This window comes from Nipponia nippon, unplaced genomic scaffold (genome assembly GCF_047370975.1).
Source record: "Nipponia nippon isolate SJK-2023a ecotype South Korea unplaced genomic scaffold, ASM4737097v1 scaffold_7, whole genome shotgun sequence".
Classification (NCBI taxonomy): domain Eukaryota; kingdom Metazoa; phylum Chordata; class Aves; order Pelecaniformes; family Threskiornithidae; genus Nipponia; species Nipponia nippon.
The window spans coordinates 10,452,114-10,471,567 of record NW_028262391.1 but is presented as its reverse complement, the minus strand read 5'-3'; the positions used below and the strand labels follow the sequence as shown (position 1 = coordinate 10,471,567).

The window sequence follows — 19,454 nt, the reverse complement described above, 5'->3', positions numbered from 1 at the left end:
TTTTGGGTTGGTTTGTTTTTTTTTTTTTTTTTAGCAAAGCTTTTGATACAGTCTTTTACAGTATCGTTCTGGACAAAATGTCCACCATAAAGCCAGATACGTACACAATATGATGGGTGAACAATTGGCTGAAGGGTTAGGCTCAAAGAGTTGTAGTAAATGGGGTAACATCTGGCTGGCAGCCAGTCATTAGTGGTGTTCATCAGGGTTCAACTTCAGGGCCAGTTCTTTTTAATGTTTCTATCAATGACCTGGATACAGGAGTTGAGTGCACACTAAGTAAGTTTGCCAACGATACTAAATTAGGAGATGTTGATTCCCTTGAGTGTAGAGAGGTCTTAACAGAGACATCTTGATAGATTAAAGCACTGGACAATTAATTGGTGCAGTGAATTTGATCCCAGGGAGGTTCCAGGTTGGATTTGGTCCTCACTCATTTGTGGTTTTGGCCCTGCTTCTTTCAGGAAATGTTTTTAATGAAGAAATGAATGTGAGACTTTCTGAATGTTACCAAGTATCTGAATTACAGCAGACAAACTGCAATTTATGCATACAGCTCATTGGTTAGCTGGGGTAAAAAGAGTCTGAACAAACAGTTTAGATCCAAATATGCTTAGAAAGTGAAGCCAGGTGTGATGCAGAAGGATAAATAAATTTTGTTTTGCCAAAACCAATTACAGTTTCAAATGGTGCTAATATTTGTCCGCAATATACATGTGTTCATACTTTCTAAAAAAAATAATCTGTTGTGAAATATATAAATGCCTTTCAAGGATTCCTAAAGTGAGAGATAATAATGCTGTTTATAATACTAATACTCTCTCAGTGTTTACCTTATCCACAGTGTAGGTAAGTGTAGAGCACCTCTGCAAATTTCAAAAGACTTGTTAGTGTGTATACTTTGGCTAAGGCCATGTTTTGTTTGTTTGTCATCATCTTTGAAAAAGAATGTCATATCACAGATGCCAGAATTAGAAACTGAACAGAGATAGCATTAGGGACTATTAAGAAAATGGAAACAGAATCTTTAGTATAGTTAAAGACAGCAAGTAACCATGGCTTGAAGTAACCCCTTTGCTTCTCCCCAAACTACATCTAGTTACTATGAAAACAGATCAGATGAATATGGGAATAATTCTCTAAAAGAGCTTTCATAATCTAAAACCGTAAGCAAAACCAGTCAAACTTAATGAATTGTGTTGTGCTCTGAAATGTGCCGTCCCACTGTACATGGGTCTTGGTAGAGGATTGCAGCAATGGCCGTTATTTTATATAGTTTATATAATTTTACATATATGTTATATATATCAAATATTATATATAATACATCATTTATATGTATTTTTTCCTCTTTCTTTCCAAAAAAATCCTGTGTATTTTCAGTTTCAAGTGCCATGGTCATCAAGAACATCCTTTAGGCTTGTTTGGCTTCATCCTTGAGTCTAGGCAAGGGAAGAGGTGATTCAGTTTAAGCTGGGGTTCCCTTTTGATTAACTTATTGTGAAGACTCATAAATCAAAACTTTTATTGTTCTTTTATTGTTTTAACTTACTGTTCATGTTGTCTTACTTATGTCTGTTTCCAGATCACAAAATTCGTGCAAGATAGACACAGAGCAAGAAGGAATCGGCTTAGGAAGGATCAGCTTAAGAAAATTCCTGTACATAAATTTAAGAAAGGTAAGTGGATCGTTCTTTGTCTAACTAATTAGACCTCATTGTTTTTAACACCAAAAAACCTCTACATTGAGGGGGTTTGTAGTTTTGGAGGTAATTTTGAGTACACTTGAAATAGGGGGTTTGTAGTTTTGGAGGTAATTTTGAGTACACTTGAAATAGATAGTAGAGTTTGGGGTGAAAGCACAGAAGTTTGACTTGACCCTGTTCTCGCTGAAATAGAGGACTTCTAACATTTCTTTAATGGAAGCAGAGCAGACACCATATGCAGACTGTGTCTGAGAATTAAGGTGTTGCTTAATACACCACAAAATCAGTACAGAAATTCCACAAAACTTCCTTGTAACACTCTCATTAACAGTGACCACAGCAGTCAGTCACTGTGATGCATTATTTCCATTATTTGGAACTCCCGCCTGGAGTTCTGCACCCAGCTCTGGAGTCCTCAGTACAAGAAAGACATGGACCTGCTGGAATGGGTCCAGAGGAGGCCACAAAAGTGATCAGAGGGATGGAACACTTCTGCTCTGAGGACGGGCTGAGAGAGTTAGGGTTGTTAAGGCTGGAGAAGAGAAGGCTGCGGGGAGACCTTGTTGCGGCCTTTCAGTACTTAAAGAGGGCTTATAAGAAAGATGGGGACAGACTTTTTAGTAGGGCCTGTTGCAATAGGACAAGGGGTAATGGTTTTAAACCACAAGAGGGTAGACATAGACTAGATATAAGGAAGAAATTTTTTACAATGAGGGTAGTGAAACACTGGCACGGGTTGCCCAGAGAGGTGGTAGCTGCCCCATCCCTGGAAACATTCAAGGTCAGGTTGGAGGGGGCTCTGAGCAACCTGATCTGGTTGAAGGTGTCCCTGCTCATTGCAGGGGGGATGGCCTAGATGACCTTTAAAGGCCCCTTTCAACCCAAACCATTCTATGATTCTATGATTATTTGTCTGGAAACTGATAAATACTAGTGGCACATGAGTTGCCTGAATTTTAGAGACTATAAAAACAAAACTGTCCTGTGTGTATAATCTATCTGCTTTTTCAGAGGAGTGGTCCTTTTGTTTAATCACAGTACTTCTGTGAGGGCAAGAGCAATTTAAATTTAATGCGAAAATACTTGCTGTTGTGATTCTTTGTAGTGATTAATTTTATGCAAGATCTAATGACAAGATGAGAAATAAAGCTGTAGTAAGTTACTTTATTCAGTGAAATAGAAAAGCTGCCTTAAGTCCTTCTCTGTTTTAGTCTACTCCCTAAAAGTAGAAAAAAATCTGCTCCTTTTTGTCTTGATTTTGTTTTTTGAATGTGTTGCCATCTTACCATGTGATTGTTCATTCATACAAGCTATTGCAAAGTATGACAGGAAAAGGTGGAAAAAGTACTTAATTGAAATGATTGATTACTACATAACACGTGTCAATAGAGAATGTATTTGCCAAGGCACAAAGACCATGTTAGGGGATATGCCTGGATTCAGGGATAGAACCACTTACTGTTCTTTGCCCTTGATAAAGCCAGCCTGCATTATTAATCACATTTGCTCTCACTTTATGCAAAGCAGATGTTCAGTTTGAGTGGATACAGTATTTGTGCAATGTTAGTCAGCCCCTGGGGGGGGGGGGGGGGGAAGGAAAAAAAAAATTTTCCTCTGCAGGGTTATCTGAACCTTGCTATGATGACCTATTGCTATGGATTTAAAATTAACTCTAAAAAATTATCTTAGGCCAATAAAGCTAGTATTAATTTTGTTTCCTCTTACTGATTCCCTATGAAATCTAATTAGAATAAAAATACAAAATAAATTATGTTGTACTTTAAAAAGACATTTGCAAGGAAAAAGTTGCTTCAAGAAAGTCAGTTAATGTCTTTTCTCAGTTAATTGTGTGCATCTGTAATAACTATCTTAGAATTACATGCCGAAGTAGCCAGTGTATGCAAATATCTTGTTGCTGTTTTCCTCATTCTCCTTCCTCTTTGCTTTTGCTGAATCTTGCACAGTATGAATTGTTTGGAGCTCAGTTGTTGCAAGGTAAACCTGGCTGTAAATATCCAGGTATCCACTGCATTCAGTGGCTTATGAAAGCTTATTTTTTCAACTAGGATTTCAGTTTCTTTAAAGGAATGATCACTTTGGTTCTACTGCTATGAAATTAATCTCTTACATTACTTTCTTAAGTCCTTTTACTGAAAGGACAAAGTTTGACCCAGTACTTGCAGTATGTTGCCTTTGGCAATTACAATAAAAATACATGGCTTCATGCCTCTTTGTGAAAGACGGGGTTTCTCAAGACGTTATTGCAAAATCCATTCACTTCAGTCTTCTTGATAACATACCCAAGCAATCTTACCTTTTGCTTTGGAAGGATAGATGAAAGTAACTCCTGTGGAGTATAATCCTGTTTTTAGGAATGCTGGATTTTCTGTTGTCTCCAGTATATTCTTAAAAATCTGTTCGTATTGAAACAGATTGAACTGTTAGTCAAATACTGAAGCTAAGACACCATAGATACTGGTTCTTCTTTCTTGCACTGCTTTTTGGATCATGAATCACTGCCTAATAAATGGTTTCACTGTACTGTAAAAGGGTTTTTAAGGGAAAGCTGGCTTTAGTGGATTTGTAGAATTTAATAGGTTGGTAGGCAAACGATGATGCAATGAAGATTGTTCTGTAGGGGTGATTGCACTCTGACATACCTAAAGAATTATTAACACAGAAAATACATGAATCATCTCTAAACAGGATTTGAGTCATATACCACTGTAATGCATGGGAATTTTTTACTGATTTCAGTAGGCTTTAGATCAGGCACTTAACACTTCTGTAATGAGTAGAGAATGCAGTAACAAAAGATGTGGCATCTTTGCAAAGTCCTAATCAACAAGCATCGCCTTTGAATAATTCCACAGAATGCAATGTACGCTGTATCAAAATCTGTTTTTTTACCCTGAAAGAGTTCGGGGGCAGTTGTTGTGTTGTGGTTCCTTACAAAATGGATTACGTTTTGGTCATACAAAAGTCAGTGGGAGTTGATCTCTTTTGTATGATGTCTTTATAACAAAAGCGAACACAGCAAAAAAGACAAATCCATTTCATATGCCTGTAATTTGATCATTAGCAAATCTGAATATTCTGAAGAATAATAGCTTAGAAAAAATATAGGTTAGAAATTTTGTGAATTAGTATGTATTGTAGAATTTATTTTCAGAAATATATAATATTATATATTATATTATATATTTCCAAGCTAGCTTAACTTTACACTAAAATGGAATCTAGGCCAAGACTGAAAAGATTTTTAGATCTTAACTGCAATGAAATTACAGTGTAGCCTCTCGCTCCTGTAGAAAAGAAAATATCATAAATTTAGTGAAAAGAGAATGCTGCGAAAAAAAAGATGTGTGGGCATATTAAGAAATTAAAAATGAAAGAAGCAATTTTTTTCTACGTTGAGTGTCGAAAGTTAGGATCCTCAATGAGTGGTTAGGTACTTGATAAAGAATCCAGAATTTGGGAGTTGCTACATCCACAAGACTTCTAAAAATGGAGCTGTTTGGTTAGGTGTTTAAGTATGAAAGAAGAGCTTAATTTTAGACAGTCGGCTTTGAAATGCTTCATGTACACATGGAAAAAAGTCCCAACATATGTGACAAATAATAGGCTGTAAAAGTACGTGTCACTTTAAGCAAATACCTGCTTTTAAGTATCTTGTATTGAATTTTTATGTACATATCTTTATATGCAGATTAATACATATGTTTGAGCAATAGTGGGAAATAGATGTATCTCAATGCCTTTTAAAAATCTGCTCAAGAGTAAATGCAGTTTTGCGATTTACTATGTATTCCTAAATTGATTTTTTTTTTTTTCTGCAAATGGGATTATAACTGATCTGATTACTGTTGATTACTGACCCATCTGCTTGACTGCACAGTATAGTTATGGTCTAATAGAGAAAAGAGGTCATAAGGTCTACCAAAGTCTCAGCAGTTTTTATTTTTGCATTTTTCATTGTTCAGAAGCACACATATACGTGGATGGGTAATTTTGTGTTTCTGAAAATATATATATATATTTTTTTAAAATTTATATGTGCCAAATAGTTAGAAGATAATTTTGCTTACCAAAGACTTTTCATACACAGTTTAGTTAAGCAAGATACTTTATTTTGGAGCAGTTTCCGGACTTCCTTTTTTTTCCCCCCAGTTTTTTGTGGTTTTGATCCAGCTTCTAAAATACGGTAACAGGTATTTGAGAAACAGATGTCTGCAAAGTGTCCCTTTTAAATCTTCTGTTCTTTGAGGGGCATGTAGTCATGGAGGTGAAACTAACTTGGAGACTAGTCAAGGAGGCTCCAGGATTCACAGAGAAATCATATGGGTCTCAGCGCTGAGGAGGGCTGGTGTTTCTGGTCCTGGCTGCTGCATGGGCTTGCCTCCCTTCCCCAAGCCGCAATGAGAGCAAGAATCTGGGTAATAGCATTAATTAATTTGTGTGATGACCTGCTGGAGAAATGTAGCAGATGGACTGCAGTTGACGGATCCAGTGGGTGCAGGTGAAGCAGTTGGGCTGAGGGCTTGTTGCAAATTACTGCGCGGTGAAAGATGGGGCTGCGAAGTTGGTTAAGGTAGGCCGGGATACCTGGCCGTGACAAGAGTCAGAGAAATAGTTTTTTTGCAGTTAGCCAATATGCTGTCGGATAGATCTGTGGCCTCCATGTTTGAGAACTTTAGCATTGGCCTTACTGAGAAAACTTTATCTGTATTTACCTGGCCTAGAAATGGATGTGATGCTTTACCGCTGCGTCATTTTTTTCTGAATGTGCTGCTGTTGATTTGCCAGGGGATGCCGTAGTGAGATAAACCTACTCAAGAACAGCGTGCTGTCATTTTTCAGGACTTTCTTATAGATGTTGAATGACTAGTGGAGGAAAACAGACAGCTGTATTATTTGAATGTGTTTGTTTTTTTTTTTCTCTGAGATATGATGCCCTTGACAGTACTGACTGATGGTTAACACTCATTTCTGTGTTGAACATAATAATAATGTGCTGATTATAAATGATCCATAAAAATGGTTTGACTAATAGAAACAACGGAGAGAATGAATGCCATGGCAAAAGGGGAAGTCGTTTTTTAAAAAGCTACAGCTGAACTGCTTCACTGTGTTACATTAGATGAAAACTCGTACTTCAGTGATGTAGGTCTGGCAGCGATGGACTCTGTTTAATACCTCTCTTTTCCTGCCTGCCCATGAGGTGTTTTTCTTTCTACTGCTTTCCCTTTACCTTCACCAGTTGTTGCATAGTAACTGTGTTTATAAGTGGTTCTCATGTCCCCTGTGCTTATTTTCTGAAATGCCAAATTACAGCAATGTTATTTTCCAGTGGTGGTCCTCAGCTTTGCCTTTGTGTTGAATAATATATATTAACAAAAGTAACATGAAGCACATTTCACAGACTTTCTGTGCCACCACAGAAGCCCTTGGAATTTATCTTTTGGGAGACAGATAAGAATTTGGTTTTAATCATGGGTCTCTGTTAATAGACCTGTGAACTGGGAGGCCCTGAGTTGCAACTTCTGCTCTGATTTACTGCATGCCAAGATAAAATAATTACAATCTCTGTCCGCTTTTTTTCCATCCCTATAAAGTAGGATCGAGAATATTTACTACTTTGCAGAGCTCTTGCAGAAATTGAATACTTAATGTTGCAACGCTCTATCAATACTATGATTTGGGGTTTTTGGTTTGTTTGTTTGTTTTTTGCATTAATCTTCCTTTATTGCCTTTCTGGTTTAAAAATTTGTAATGAAAGCGATGTAATTCATGCATATGTACTAATCCCTGTAATTTACCTTTGCTGATAGTGAAGCACATTGCAGATGTGCTCCTTCACTTAGCTCTGCAGTCTTCCCTCCCCTCTTTTTTTCGCTGTCAAACCACTAGCTTTAGCAAACCTGTAATTTAAACAATTTGCTGTGTCTTTGTTAATTGTACCCGTTCTGCTGGCTGGCTGGTTTATTTAGTGTTCTCTATAATAATGCAGAAGTCGGGTAGTAGGTAACACAAGGCCTCACTGCATTAGAGATCAGTCTATTATTACATAGGTGTGAATAGTTTTTAGCATCTATCTTACACCCACAAATAGAGAAATCCTTCTAATAATGTGAAGAACTCTCCTTCTAAGGATGTCTTATATGCCTAGGTTTCATAGCTGGTATATAATTGAGTACTATTTAAAATATTTTGTTGGTTTTATACCTTTGGAAGGGAGGAAGATTAGAAGGCTTTGTTCTGTTTTTTTCTTTTGAGGTGGAAGTGTTAGGCATAGGCAAAAGATAGATTCAGTAGAAATTCCGTCACGGCCATCATAAAATATGAGAAATCAAGTGTAACCAATATTTTGGTAAAATGAGAGGGCTCATTTTGCTTTCCTTTGCTTATTTGGGGGAATTCAGGTTGCACAGGGAATACAAGAGCAAGCCTTGTGAATGAGGAAAGAAAAGAATTGTATGCAAGTAGGCTTCCCTTACCACCTTCCAAATATATACCTAGTACCCCAATGGATAGCCCTTCACGTGCTGTATCTTCCTTCTATTTTCATCTCTAATAGTTGCCAAGTTTCAATTTTGTGTGTAGTACTTTTGAAATATTGAAGTCCTTAAAAAAAAACCATTTTAGCAGAACAGCAATGTGTGACAGTCATGATCCTGGGTAAGATCCTATTCCGTATCTTCCACCCTGTAGAAGGGAGATTCTAGATGAACAACACCTGGTGTTTGTATTTTCCAAAAAAAAATTGACAGCACCTTTAGAAAAGCCGAAAATAGAACTATTTCCATGAACATGCCTTATACTGAAAATTTTTAAGTCTACAGTTAGTTGCTATAGACTTCAGAGAATTGTGTGCACAACAATATGGGATTCTATAGCAAAATAATTCTCTGACCTACAAAAACCAATCCTGTGTGATTTTGATTTTTTTACATGATAGTCAATGGTATTTCGACATTGGAATGATGCCAAAGGCACCTGCTAAACACAAATTCAGATAAATTAAACAGCCCTATTATTAATGAGCTGGCTCAGTTCTTAGCTCACCTCTGTTAACATCTGATAAAGAAGGCTTGCAGAAATCCTGAATCAAGGCAGGAGTACGTGCCTTCTATTCCGGTAATGGGGAATATAAGCCGTGTCCCTATTTAAAAGCTGAAGCTACAGTTCCTTCTATATGAATGCTATTAGGCTACTACCGTAATTCTTCAGTTTGTTTTTCATGATTTTTTTTTTTAATGAGAAGGTATTTAAATGTGATCAAGACTAATCATGCAAGTTAAAGATTGTTTACAGACTAAATGGGAAAAGCAGCTGTCGCACTGCATTTATTTGACCGTTTTCTACATTTTGGAGTTAAAAATGCTTAAGTTTTGTGGGGGTTTTTTTTGTTGTTTTTACATCCGCAAAGAAAGTTTGTTCTTCTTGGCGAAGCATATTGTTACACAGTTAATGAAAAATCCTGGTGAAGTTGCTTTTTAGAACTTTAAGTCTTGAATTTTCAACGTTTGTGCTTTATTTATTAATGATCCTATTCTGAACACACAAACAGAAAAATACTACATCTTTGCCTCTTTTTGGTCAGTAACAACTTCATCTTGCTGATTCTCTTTCCCTGAAAACTGAGTTTCATGTAATACTCGGAATTTGAGCCGACGATAGCGATTCATCGTTTGTGCCTCTACCTCACGGATGAGTCACCAGTGTTATTTCTGTTAGCTTTCTGCAGCTTCCTCGGAAAGCTCGGCTCCTTCGTTGCTGGTGCAGAGCTCTTAATTTTCATACTGTGATCTACTTCATCTCCGTACACGTACTGAACAGGTACAGAACAACCATGCTGAGTTGCATAGGAAAATTAAGTTTTTCTTTGTAAACCGACTGTAAATACCTAATGAAGCTAATTTTGCCATCTGTAGAAAAGCATTGGGTTGAGCAGCATGGTATCAAAACAAATTTTGAGCTGAGTTTCTAGAAATTCTCTCCGGCCATGTAATTTCATTACAGTAAAGGGAAAGCTCTGCTACCGTTTGAGCTTTTGTGTTGAAAGGATGTCTCCTCTGAGTAATGCAAAATCTGCCTGCTTCCTTCATTTGCAGGCTTCTTGATAACTTAAGGTAAGCTCATGACCCAAATGTGGGTCTGCTGTAGCTACACAGTATTGAAATCTGCCCTGTTATTTCTACCTTTTCCCCAAAACAACACTTTGACAACTTGTGTGTTATATCAACTCTTTTGAACAAGCTTGGAGTATGAACTGTGGCTCTGATTTGTCCCCAGTTGATCTCAGTCTCATGTATGTAATCTGGACAGTGCTTTGGGAAGTAATGTGGGAATTGCTATGAAAAAAAATCTGAATTTGTGCTAAACAGTGTTGTGTCACAGATTACTGTGTGTGATATGTGTATGTTGAAAGGTGAACTGAGTATGTAAGAGATTCTTGTTGTGGCTATTAACTCTAGCCCTAGCACATGTCAGTCTTACACACTTAAATCTGACATCTCCAATGTCAAACTTCAGAGTGATGTGCAACAATGAGGTTTTAGTAGAGCAGATAATCCAGAAAAGACTTGATAGAAGTTTACTGGGAGAAGATTAAGGTGACACTGTGGGGAATAGGAGTAGAGAATTGAGTTGTGAGGACGACTGATGAGGTAGCACTTCTGGGATGGATGGGGCTCAGGTTAGGTGGAATTTGGAAGGAACTGGAAGAAGTTGGAAGGAGATGGAGAAAGCTGCCCTGAGGGGCACTGGGAACAAGATACGCCATCTCAACCCTTCTTTCTTTTACCTTGAGGTGACAAGATCACAGGGGCCTCATTTCTCTTACAGGGATCTCTGCATTGCTGTACGCCTTTTCCCATTGGTATTTTGATATATGAGAGAGTGAACCTTCTCTGCACATATTCTTTCTGATGGGATCTACATCTCCTTATTTCCCTAGCTCCTCTGCCCTATGGTAAAACCTAGGATCTTAGCTAGTCCTAAAGATGATGACAATGTAAACTGCTAAGCACTGGGAAATTTAAGCAGCCGCCATGAAGATGGTACAGGCTGGGAGCAGGCAGACTTAGTGGGCTCGGACCGCTATTATGAATGCTTAGCCAAAATATGCAGAGAGTGACATAGTTTTTTGGGGCCACCCCCAGGATATTGCAGGCTGTATCTGGGGTGTCCATCCTTTGGGCAAGGTGGGCCATATCATCTTTTTTTTCCTGAGGCACTATCATTAAGAATGGATAGATGTGGTGCTCGAGGACATGGTACAGATGGACTTGGCAGTGATAGGTTAACGGTTGGACTCAATGATCTTAAGGGTCTTTTCCAACCTTGACGATTCTATGATTCTATTGGTGCCTTTTCTTACCACAAAGTGTATAACCAGGATGCAGGCACCCTAGCACCACATGCTGAGCAGATGACTGCCCTTATGATAGGATGTACAAATACGCACTGGATCATTTGACTCTGTAACTATCCAGTCCCTCAACCAAACATGTGTTAGTCAAGTGATAGGAAGGCTTGCAGTTTAGTCTGCTGGCACATGTACTTTTAGCAGTGTGACGGGGAGGACTTAGTAGGGGGAGAGGTGGGCTGGACCAGGCTAATTTTTTTTTTTTTCTAGTACACTGTTGTTTGGGCATCTAAAGAACCCTTCGTGATCAGGAGAGTGTGCAGCCCTAGCAAGCAGCTGCTTGTGAAGAGATGGTGCAGTACTGGACAGTGTTAAAACAGTAAGGTTCAGTTGTCTAAATAAAGTGCTAGTGGCAGAATAGGAGAAGTACTGTCTGGAAATAGTGAAGAGCAGCATTGGATGTGTCTAAGTTGCAAGAGGTGTATGAAGGAAGAGTTCACCAGCTTTTGCAGATACAGTGGCTTTGTGCCCAAGGCCAGAGCTTTTCTAGCCTTAACAGAGCTGAGCAGATACCCAACCCAGCTCATGTCAAAGCAAGGGCTCCAAACAGTGACAGGGACCCTTTCACCGCTTAAGTCCCTCTCAGGGTTTCATCAAGTAAGTATTCACAAGACATAAAATGAAATACGGGTCCTTACAAAATGGAATGTAGCTACCTCTTTATTTTAAAAGATGTACTTTGCACTATTCACCTTTAATAATATAGCCTAGTAATTGGCAGTCTTAGACAGGAATTGGGGGATCTAGGTTCAGTTCCCTCCATTGTCTTCTAGGATTAAGATGTCCATTTCCATCTCCTCCAGGGTACTGTTCTCTTAGGAACTTCCTGTGTCACATGTCCAAAGCCTTGACCTAAAACTAGGTTTGGGGAAAGGGCGAGGTTTGGCCCTTTACCATGATTACCTTCTGATGGTCCTGAAAGGCTAATTCAGAATATCACTGCTCCAATGGTCAAGTTTTCTTTTCACTTCCAACCTAATGATTCTTGGTCAGATGATAGCTCTTTTTTTCTTCCCCCTCTCCCCGCCAACTTCACTCTCTTCTCTGTCCATGGTATTGCTCCTCTCTGTTGTTTATAAAGAAAGCTGAAGCCCCTTTCAGCCTTCAGATTGTTCGATTAAAATTATTGGGCTATTTTTTTTTTTATTTTGCTTGCATGATAGTTTCTCTGTTATGTGATCGTAATATTCTTTCTTTGTTTCTGTTTGAATTAATCTTTTGAGGATAGAGGTGGCCACGTTACAGACTCCTGAACAGTACTTACCGCTTCTGGAAAGACTACTCTTGATGCTTCATACTGTTGCATTTTTCTTTTTCCCAGTTGTATCACGTTAGGAACACTGTAGTGATCAACCAGTACACTCTGTTTTTTCTCAATTGTTTATAACTGATGAAATCTCAGCTAAAAATTGCCAAGGGTGGTATCCCTAAATGGATGCACTTGCACGTTATAATACTGAATTTCATTCATGTACCATTATTCCAGATTTACAGATTTTTCTGTGCTATCCCAGTTACCCTCTTGATGATGCCTACTTAATCATGTCTTGCATATTTACAATGCACTCTTTGTTTTATATATATACACACTCATATATACATACAACACATATATATATGTTTATATAGATATGTTTTTATATATATGTATATATACACACTCCTTGTTTTTGTCTCAATGTTGTTCCAAAGCAATTTTGTAAAAAGGCAATACCGATAGCTCTCTTGCAGCCTAATGAACTTCTTCCAACACCACCAGTAGTGACTTCTATTTATTCAGCTCCCTCTACTAATCCTCGCTAATCTTACTGACTAGGAGCAATCATTTCACACATAGAACTTTACTGAATGTTATACGAAAGTCCACATAGATAAGATATGCCATATTTCTTATTTCTAGGAATCAGTTTGCAGAGGCATTATCTGCCTTTACTATGACCATGCTATATTTGATCCTGTTTTGTCTTTATTTACATAGCTTATCATTCATTAAGTGCCCTAATTTATGTTATGGGCCACCTGGGAAAAGGGCACTCTGCTCCCCTTCTGTTGAGCTTGTATGTACTTCACAGAAGAGAATCCTAGGTTCAGAGGGGTAAGGAAGGCACCAAAAGGTTCAAGACTTTCTGTCCTTGCTCAGAGAGAGAGATGTCTTTGAATCCATATGCACTGAGGGAGGTAGTTTAAATTTAAGAAGCATACCATGGATTTGTATTTCTTCTCTCACTGCTTTGTTCTGCTTTCGACTGTTTTGTCTTTTGCCAACATCTCTAGGCTGTTCTCTTCACCAGTTTCTCCACCCCTTTGCCAACAAAAATACCTGCTGTATAACCGTGAAAAGCATTATATATGTATGAAACTAAGAGATCTGCAGGAAATGTTGTTATTCAGGATGTCATGCCACCTTTGAAGAATTAGCCTAAAGAGCAAGTGCCTTCAACTATCTTGAGAAACACATATGCACACACATCGTGAACGTACACGTTTGTGCAATAAGTTCTGCTGAATTTCCTCAAGTTTTATAGCTCCAGCAGTTGTACCGGATGTTGGTAAGGCCGAGGGCCATTGGACTTGAGTTTCTGAAGCTAAGGAAACAAAGATGGAATATGAATAAGGTCAGCACTGGTAAGGCCACATCTGGAGTGCTGCGTCCGGTTCTGGGCTTCCCAGTACAGGAGAGACATGGAGCTACTGGAAAGAGTCCAGTGAGAGGCCACGAAGATGATTAGTGGACTGGAGCATCTCTCCTATGAGGAAAGGCTGAGAGAGCTGGGGCTGTTCAGCCTGGGGAAGAGAAGGCTCAGGGTGGATCTCTCCAATGTGTATATATACCTGAAGGGAGGGTGCAAAAAATGGAGCCAGGCTCTTTTGGGTGGTGTCCAGTGACAGGACAAGAAGTCTATCTAAATATTGAATATAAATATTCAAGGCCACACAGGTTAGGAGGAGAAAGTTGACATTGAAAATTGTGGTATTTTACAACTTTGTTTCCAGTAACTTCATCTGTGAAAAGGACTGTGCTGGTTTTGGCTGGGATAGAGTTAATTTTCTTCATCGTAGCTTATATGGGGCTATGTTTTGGATTTGTGCTGGAGACAGTGTTGAGAACACAGGGATGTATCAGTTATTGCTGAACAGTGCTTGCACAGCATTGAGGGCTGTTCTGCTGCTCTCCCTGCCCCACCAGCGAACAGGCTGGGAGGGGGCACAGCCGGGACAGCTGACCCCAGCTGACCAAAGGGATATTCCCCACCATGTCGTGCTCAGCAGTAAAAGCTGGGGGGAGAAGGAAGGCGAGGATGTTTGGAGTTAGGGCGTTTGTCTTCCCAAGTCACCGCTATGCGTGACGGAGCCCTGCTGTCCTGGGGATGGCTGAACGCCTGCCTGCTGATGGGAAGCAGTGAATGAGTTCCTTGTTTTGCTTCGTTTGCGTGCGTGGCTTTTGCTTTACCTATTAAACTGTCTTTATCTCAACCCACGAGTTTTCTCACTTTTACCCTTCTGATTCTCTCCCCCATCCCACTGGGGGGGAGTGAGCGAGCGGCTGCGTGGGGCTGAGCTGCCCACTGGGGTTAAACCACAAGAAGGACATAAGCTGCTGGTGTAACGGCAAGCTTCGGAGGGCCAGCATCTTCCAGGAAATTCGAAAGAACTGTTCGGATTGATGAAAGGAACATGTAAAGCCCTTGATAAAAATGAAACGGGAATAAATTGACTTACAAAAAGTATTTCTATTTTGGTCATATAATGTATCACAACAGTGTACGTATACATTACTGACAGTATTGACGTTATCCTATTTGTGAGGTTTGAATTACAAAATAATGTAAACTTCCTCTTATGACGAGACTATCATTCTTGATTATTATTCTGCTTTTTTACCCAGTTGTCTTTGCTGCTATTTTTCTGCTTAAGTTTTCTCAATAACTTCTTAATACCTGTATAGTAAAGGGAATCCTATATTTTATCTTACTTTTAATAAGAATGATAGAATATTACAGAGACAGCACTTCACACAGTTAAACACTTTTATTAACCTGAAGGGAAAGCAGATGAGCTATAGCCCTAATAAGGGGAGAAATATAGCAGTAGCTGTATAGCTTCAAAGAACCTGCCGCTTGCATGGACAGGGAAGAATAATAGTTTCTTCAGCCTGTGAAACTAACCAAGAGAACCCATATGCATGTGTTTGAAAAGGTCTTGCAAATCTTTTAAAGTTAAACTGTTTCTCAATTATGTGCTGTAGGAGATGAATATGATGTATGTGCCATTTGTCTGGATGAATATGAGGATGGAGACAAACTCAGAATCCTTCCATGTTCTCATGGTAAGCAGCTGTATTTTAGGTTTGGTATTTGTATTAAAACAGCTCTCTAAAATACCATGTTTAAAACCCACAATGAATATGTTTATTGCTTGATTTATAACATTTTTTGCTAATATTCAGGAGTGTATATACAAACCGGGAAAAGGGCAAACTTTTTTTTCTCTTTGTAAAAGCAAAAAGGCTAACATTCCCAGTCTGCATTTTTCTTTGGATGTACACCTGAAAGAAAATCTGGGCTTGACGCTGTCCCCTAAATGTGTGTATTTAATACGGAAACACATTCCAGAGTTACTCTTTACATTAAATAAAAATAGGCATTCACTTTCTCCAAGACAATTAAACCATAACAGGTAATTCAGCTATTAGTGACAGAGATACGGATGAAGGGATATAGTCTGTCCCGTAGCCTGAAGCCGTATAGACCACTGCCTTGACTGCACTTGGAAGTCAGGGTTGTCAGCGCAAAAATTAGTACAATATTTTTACTGTGATAAGTTGTGCACTGTCTGAACAGTCTTTCTCAAATACAGCTCACTGCAAAAGGTACATCTAGTAGTCACGTATGTATCTGTCCACAAGACAAGACTGCTCTTAACTGCATGCAGGTACAAGAAGCATTTTAACAGTTTATATGTAGACATCTGGAAGAGGGCTGGGCCCAAGAGCATCTCTAAATGTAAACTTTTTTTTGATAAAAGCTGTGTAAAATCTGTCAAGAAAGATAGGATTCATCCTTCCTAGCTTGAGACCCTCTCTCTACCTCCCAGTCCATTAACTATATTGCAGCCATTTTGGCTGGGTGCAGTTTTACCCAGCTTTTTTCATTAAATTGCTGCTCTGACCAGCACCGTGACAGCAAATATCACTTCACTAAGATTTAAAAAGAGGCAACTGATGTTACAGCCTCACATCCGCGGTGAACACAGCAGATGACAGACGAAGCTTTGTAGATCCTCAGTCATAAAAAAACAATTTCAAAACAGGCTGACAAAGAAAGAGTTCGCAGAAGAGAAAGAACAGATCCACAGCATCTGTCCCAGCTAGGGACTGCAAAGTTAACTAAACCTGATCACCGATATCAAAGATTGACAAATAAAAAAAAAACAAACCAAAACTACCACCATCAGGTCTCGAGGAGAACATGCTACTAGCATGCTTGAACATGTACTAATCATAACGTGCTTGCCCTTGCAAATACTTAGCTCTTTGCCAGATAGAAGTCTCTGTTAATAAGCAGAGCTAAGTTTTTAATACCATAAGTAAGACACTTTCAAACACATTTTTTTTTAAACAAGGCCAGTATAGTTGCAGTGCCAACTGTAGACTTAATTTAAAATCTGCAAAATCGTGTGGTAATTTTATTTAATAACAAGGTGCTTCAATACATCTTGGTGGAGGTTAGAGGCATTATGAGGATAATGATGGTGGGCATGTCTGCTGCAAGGTGGGTATAATTCCTCAAGAAGCTTTTGAAGTTTATTTTGTCAAACGTGGCCCATTGCAGGACTGCTCTGATTCATTCAGTAGAGGAAATAGGTATTTATTGCATATATCCATATGGCCAAGATCCTAATCTATTAGGTGTTTTATACATGAGGAGAGACAGTCTACATGCCAACAAACAAAACTGTGACTAAAATTCTCAGTATGAGTTAAATTCTAAAATTCTCCTGTGTTACTAAACTTAAGTACAATTTAGCAGGCTTCCTTGTCCTTTTTACTTAATGATGTACTTGTATTTTGTTTTCTAACAGCATATCACTGCAAGTGTGTGGACCCGTGGCTGACAAAAACAAAAAAAACATGTCCTGTATGTAAGCAGAAAGTGGTCCCTTCTCAGGGGGACTCTGACTCTGAAACAGACAGTAGTCAAGAAGAGAATGAAGTATCTGAAAATACTCCTTTGCTTAGACCGTTAGCCTCAGTTAGTACTCAGTCATTCGGGGCTTTGTCAGAATCTCATTCCCATCAGAACATGACCGAGTCCTCAGAGTATGAGGAAGATGACAATGACAATATTGATAGCAGTGATGCAGAGAATGGAATAAACGAAGAAAGTGTAGTGGTTCAACTACAGCCCAATGATGAAAGGGAGTACAGAGTGGCAAATACTGTTTGAGACTACTAATGATGAATAGTGTATGAACAAAAAAGTTCTTAAGGCTATAATTTACAAACCTTTACGTAGGGAATATATTTTAATCTGTAATCCATTTGGTTTCTTCAATAGGAGCAGCAGTTCATGTAGTAGTACTATGGTTAAATCGTTACAGATAGCTTTATTTTTGATTCAGGTATTCAGTCACACGTTCTGTCTTCTCAAAATGAAGAGTTTAACTGGACTTCACAATGCTAATGAATAACGTTAATAGTTTATATCAATAGAAATATCACACAGACTCTAAATGTATCTTGTTGAAATGGGGTTTATCTGGAAGTATTTTGTTTCCATTTTGTGGCTACAACTGGGTCATACTGATAGCAATATTTATTACATGTATGGTATGTGTTAGCCCCTTGAGCCCAACAAAAAATGTATTTGCATGTTTGTATAGAGTTTTCCTAAAAACTGTCACCACTACTGAAACTACGTCAATATTCTATATGCTGGTGTATCAAAACAAAGCAGAAGAAATTCCACTTATATCTCAAAGCAGTGATTCCAAATAATCCTTTGGAGTTTGCCCCAGTGGCTGAGTTTAAGCAGTTCCATTGAGCAATTCCTAGGATAAGGAAACTTAGAATATATGTTTAGTTTTGAGCAATTCACAAGGTAAGGACCACCATAAACACAGTAATTATCCCTACTTGCTATTACGGTGTAGTCTGGTTTCCAGTGATGATGTGGGAATTAGGGGGGGGGGAAAGGGGGGGGTGACCAAAACAGAGGTTTTGTTCCACATAGAAAAATAATTTTAGGTAAGTATTCTATTGATCCTCAACTCATATACCTCTTACTAAAGAGCATTTTATGCTGCATTAGTCTGCTAAACTATGTATATAGAAAAACTGTTCTTTTCAAATACCTGATTTGAAAACAAGTGCTTATAACTGTTTAACAGAACTCAGTACTTAACAGTGTATCATGAAAAAAAGCAAATGCTATATAATACCTCTGTAACTATGTAGAAAGTAAAAACATACGTATAATCAAAATGCAGAGATTTTTTTACATGGCCTTGAATAAGGAAAGCTTGAAAGAATGTTAATAAACATGTTTTCCACTTTCAGTATCAAAAGGAATTTATTGAACTTTTGCATTACTTGCATTCATTGTGTACTCTTCTACATTTATTACTAAGGTTAAAATATTTTTAAAGATCCAGAACATGTAACTGTTAAGATCCCTTAGTAAACATTAACCTACGTTGTGCTGTGTATCACAGTACAAAGTGCTGAGTGCTGTACTGATCAGTACTATATGCAGGAGGAGTAACTTACATAGAAAAATCTTAATTTTTATTCACTTTGAGGAGAAGTTTGACTCAGCCTGGGTCTGTACATGTACTTTGGATGGGGGAGAGGGAAGGAAGGCCAGAGTGCTACTAATATTTCCTGCCACCTGCCAACACCGTTAGAGCTGCAGGCTGCGAGCCCGTGTTCTGGAAGTCAGAAAACAGCAAATCCTGGGCTGAGGCGATTACAGGTGAGGTGTTTCCATTTGTTATTTCTGACCCAATACACGGTGCAGCTACACCCTCCTTGCTTCAGCCTGGCAATGGAAATCAATTCTCTGGGACTGGCGAAGAGCAGAGAAAGTTTATTTTGCAGAACGAGGCACAGTAAAAGGATAATAATGAAAGAATGATTCATCTTCAAACCACCACCACCAGCAATCCATGGGGTTAATGACAAACAATGAGGTATTATCTTTTCACCATGTAAAATTCCACTTCAGCTTGCATACGTCTTAATTAAGTCCAAAGGTGAAAACTGATTTCTGAAAACGTACTAAGCTGAAAGATGTTTCTTAAAATAGGTTCCTGCTGTT

General features: G+C 38.6%; 1 protein-coding gene across 2 annotated transcripts in view; it reads left to right on the top strand.

The window, feature by feature from the left end:
* RNF13 (ring finger protein 13) overlaps positions 1-18,693 on the top strand; it is a 46,076-nt gene extending 27,383 nt beyond the window's left edge. For both annotated transcript variants that reach the window (XM_087740779.1, XM_087740780.1), the window contains exons 8-10: positions 1,586-1,679; positions 15,383-15,463; positions 17,218-18,693. In XM_087740779.1, coding sequence (XP_087596905.1) covers positions 1,586-1,679; positions 15,383-15,463; positions 17,218-17,582 — 540 coding nt within the window. In that variant the 3' untranslated portion in view covers positions 17,583-18,693. The remainder of the gene's footprint in view (positions 1-1,585; positions 1,680-15,382; positions 15,464-17,217) is intronic.
* The last annotated feature ends 761 nt before the right edge of the window (positions 18,694-19,454 follow it).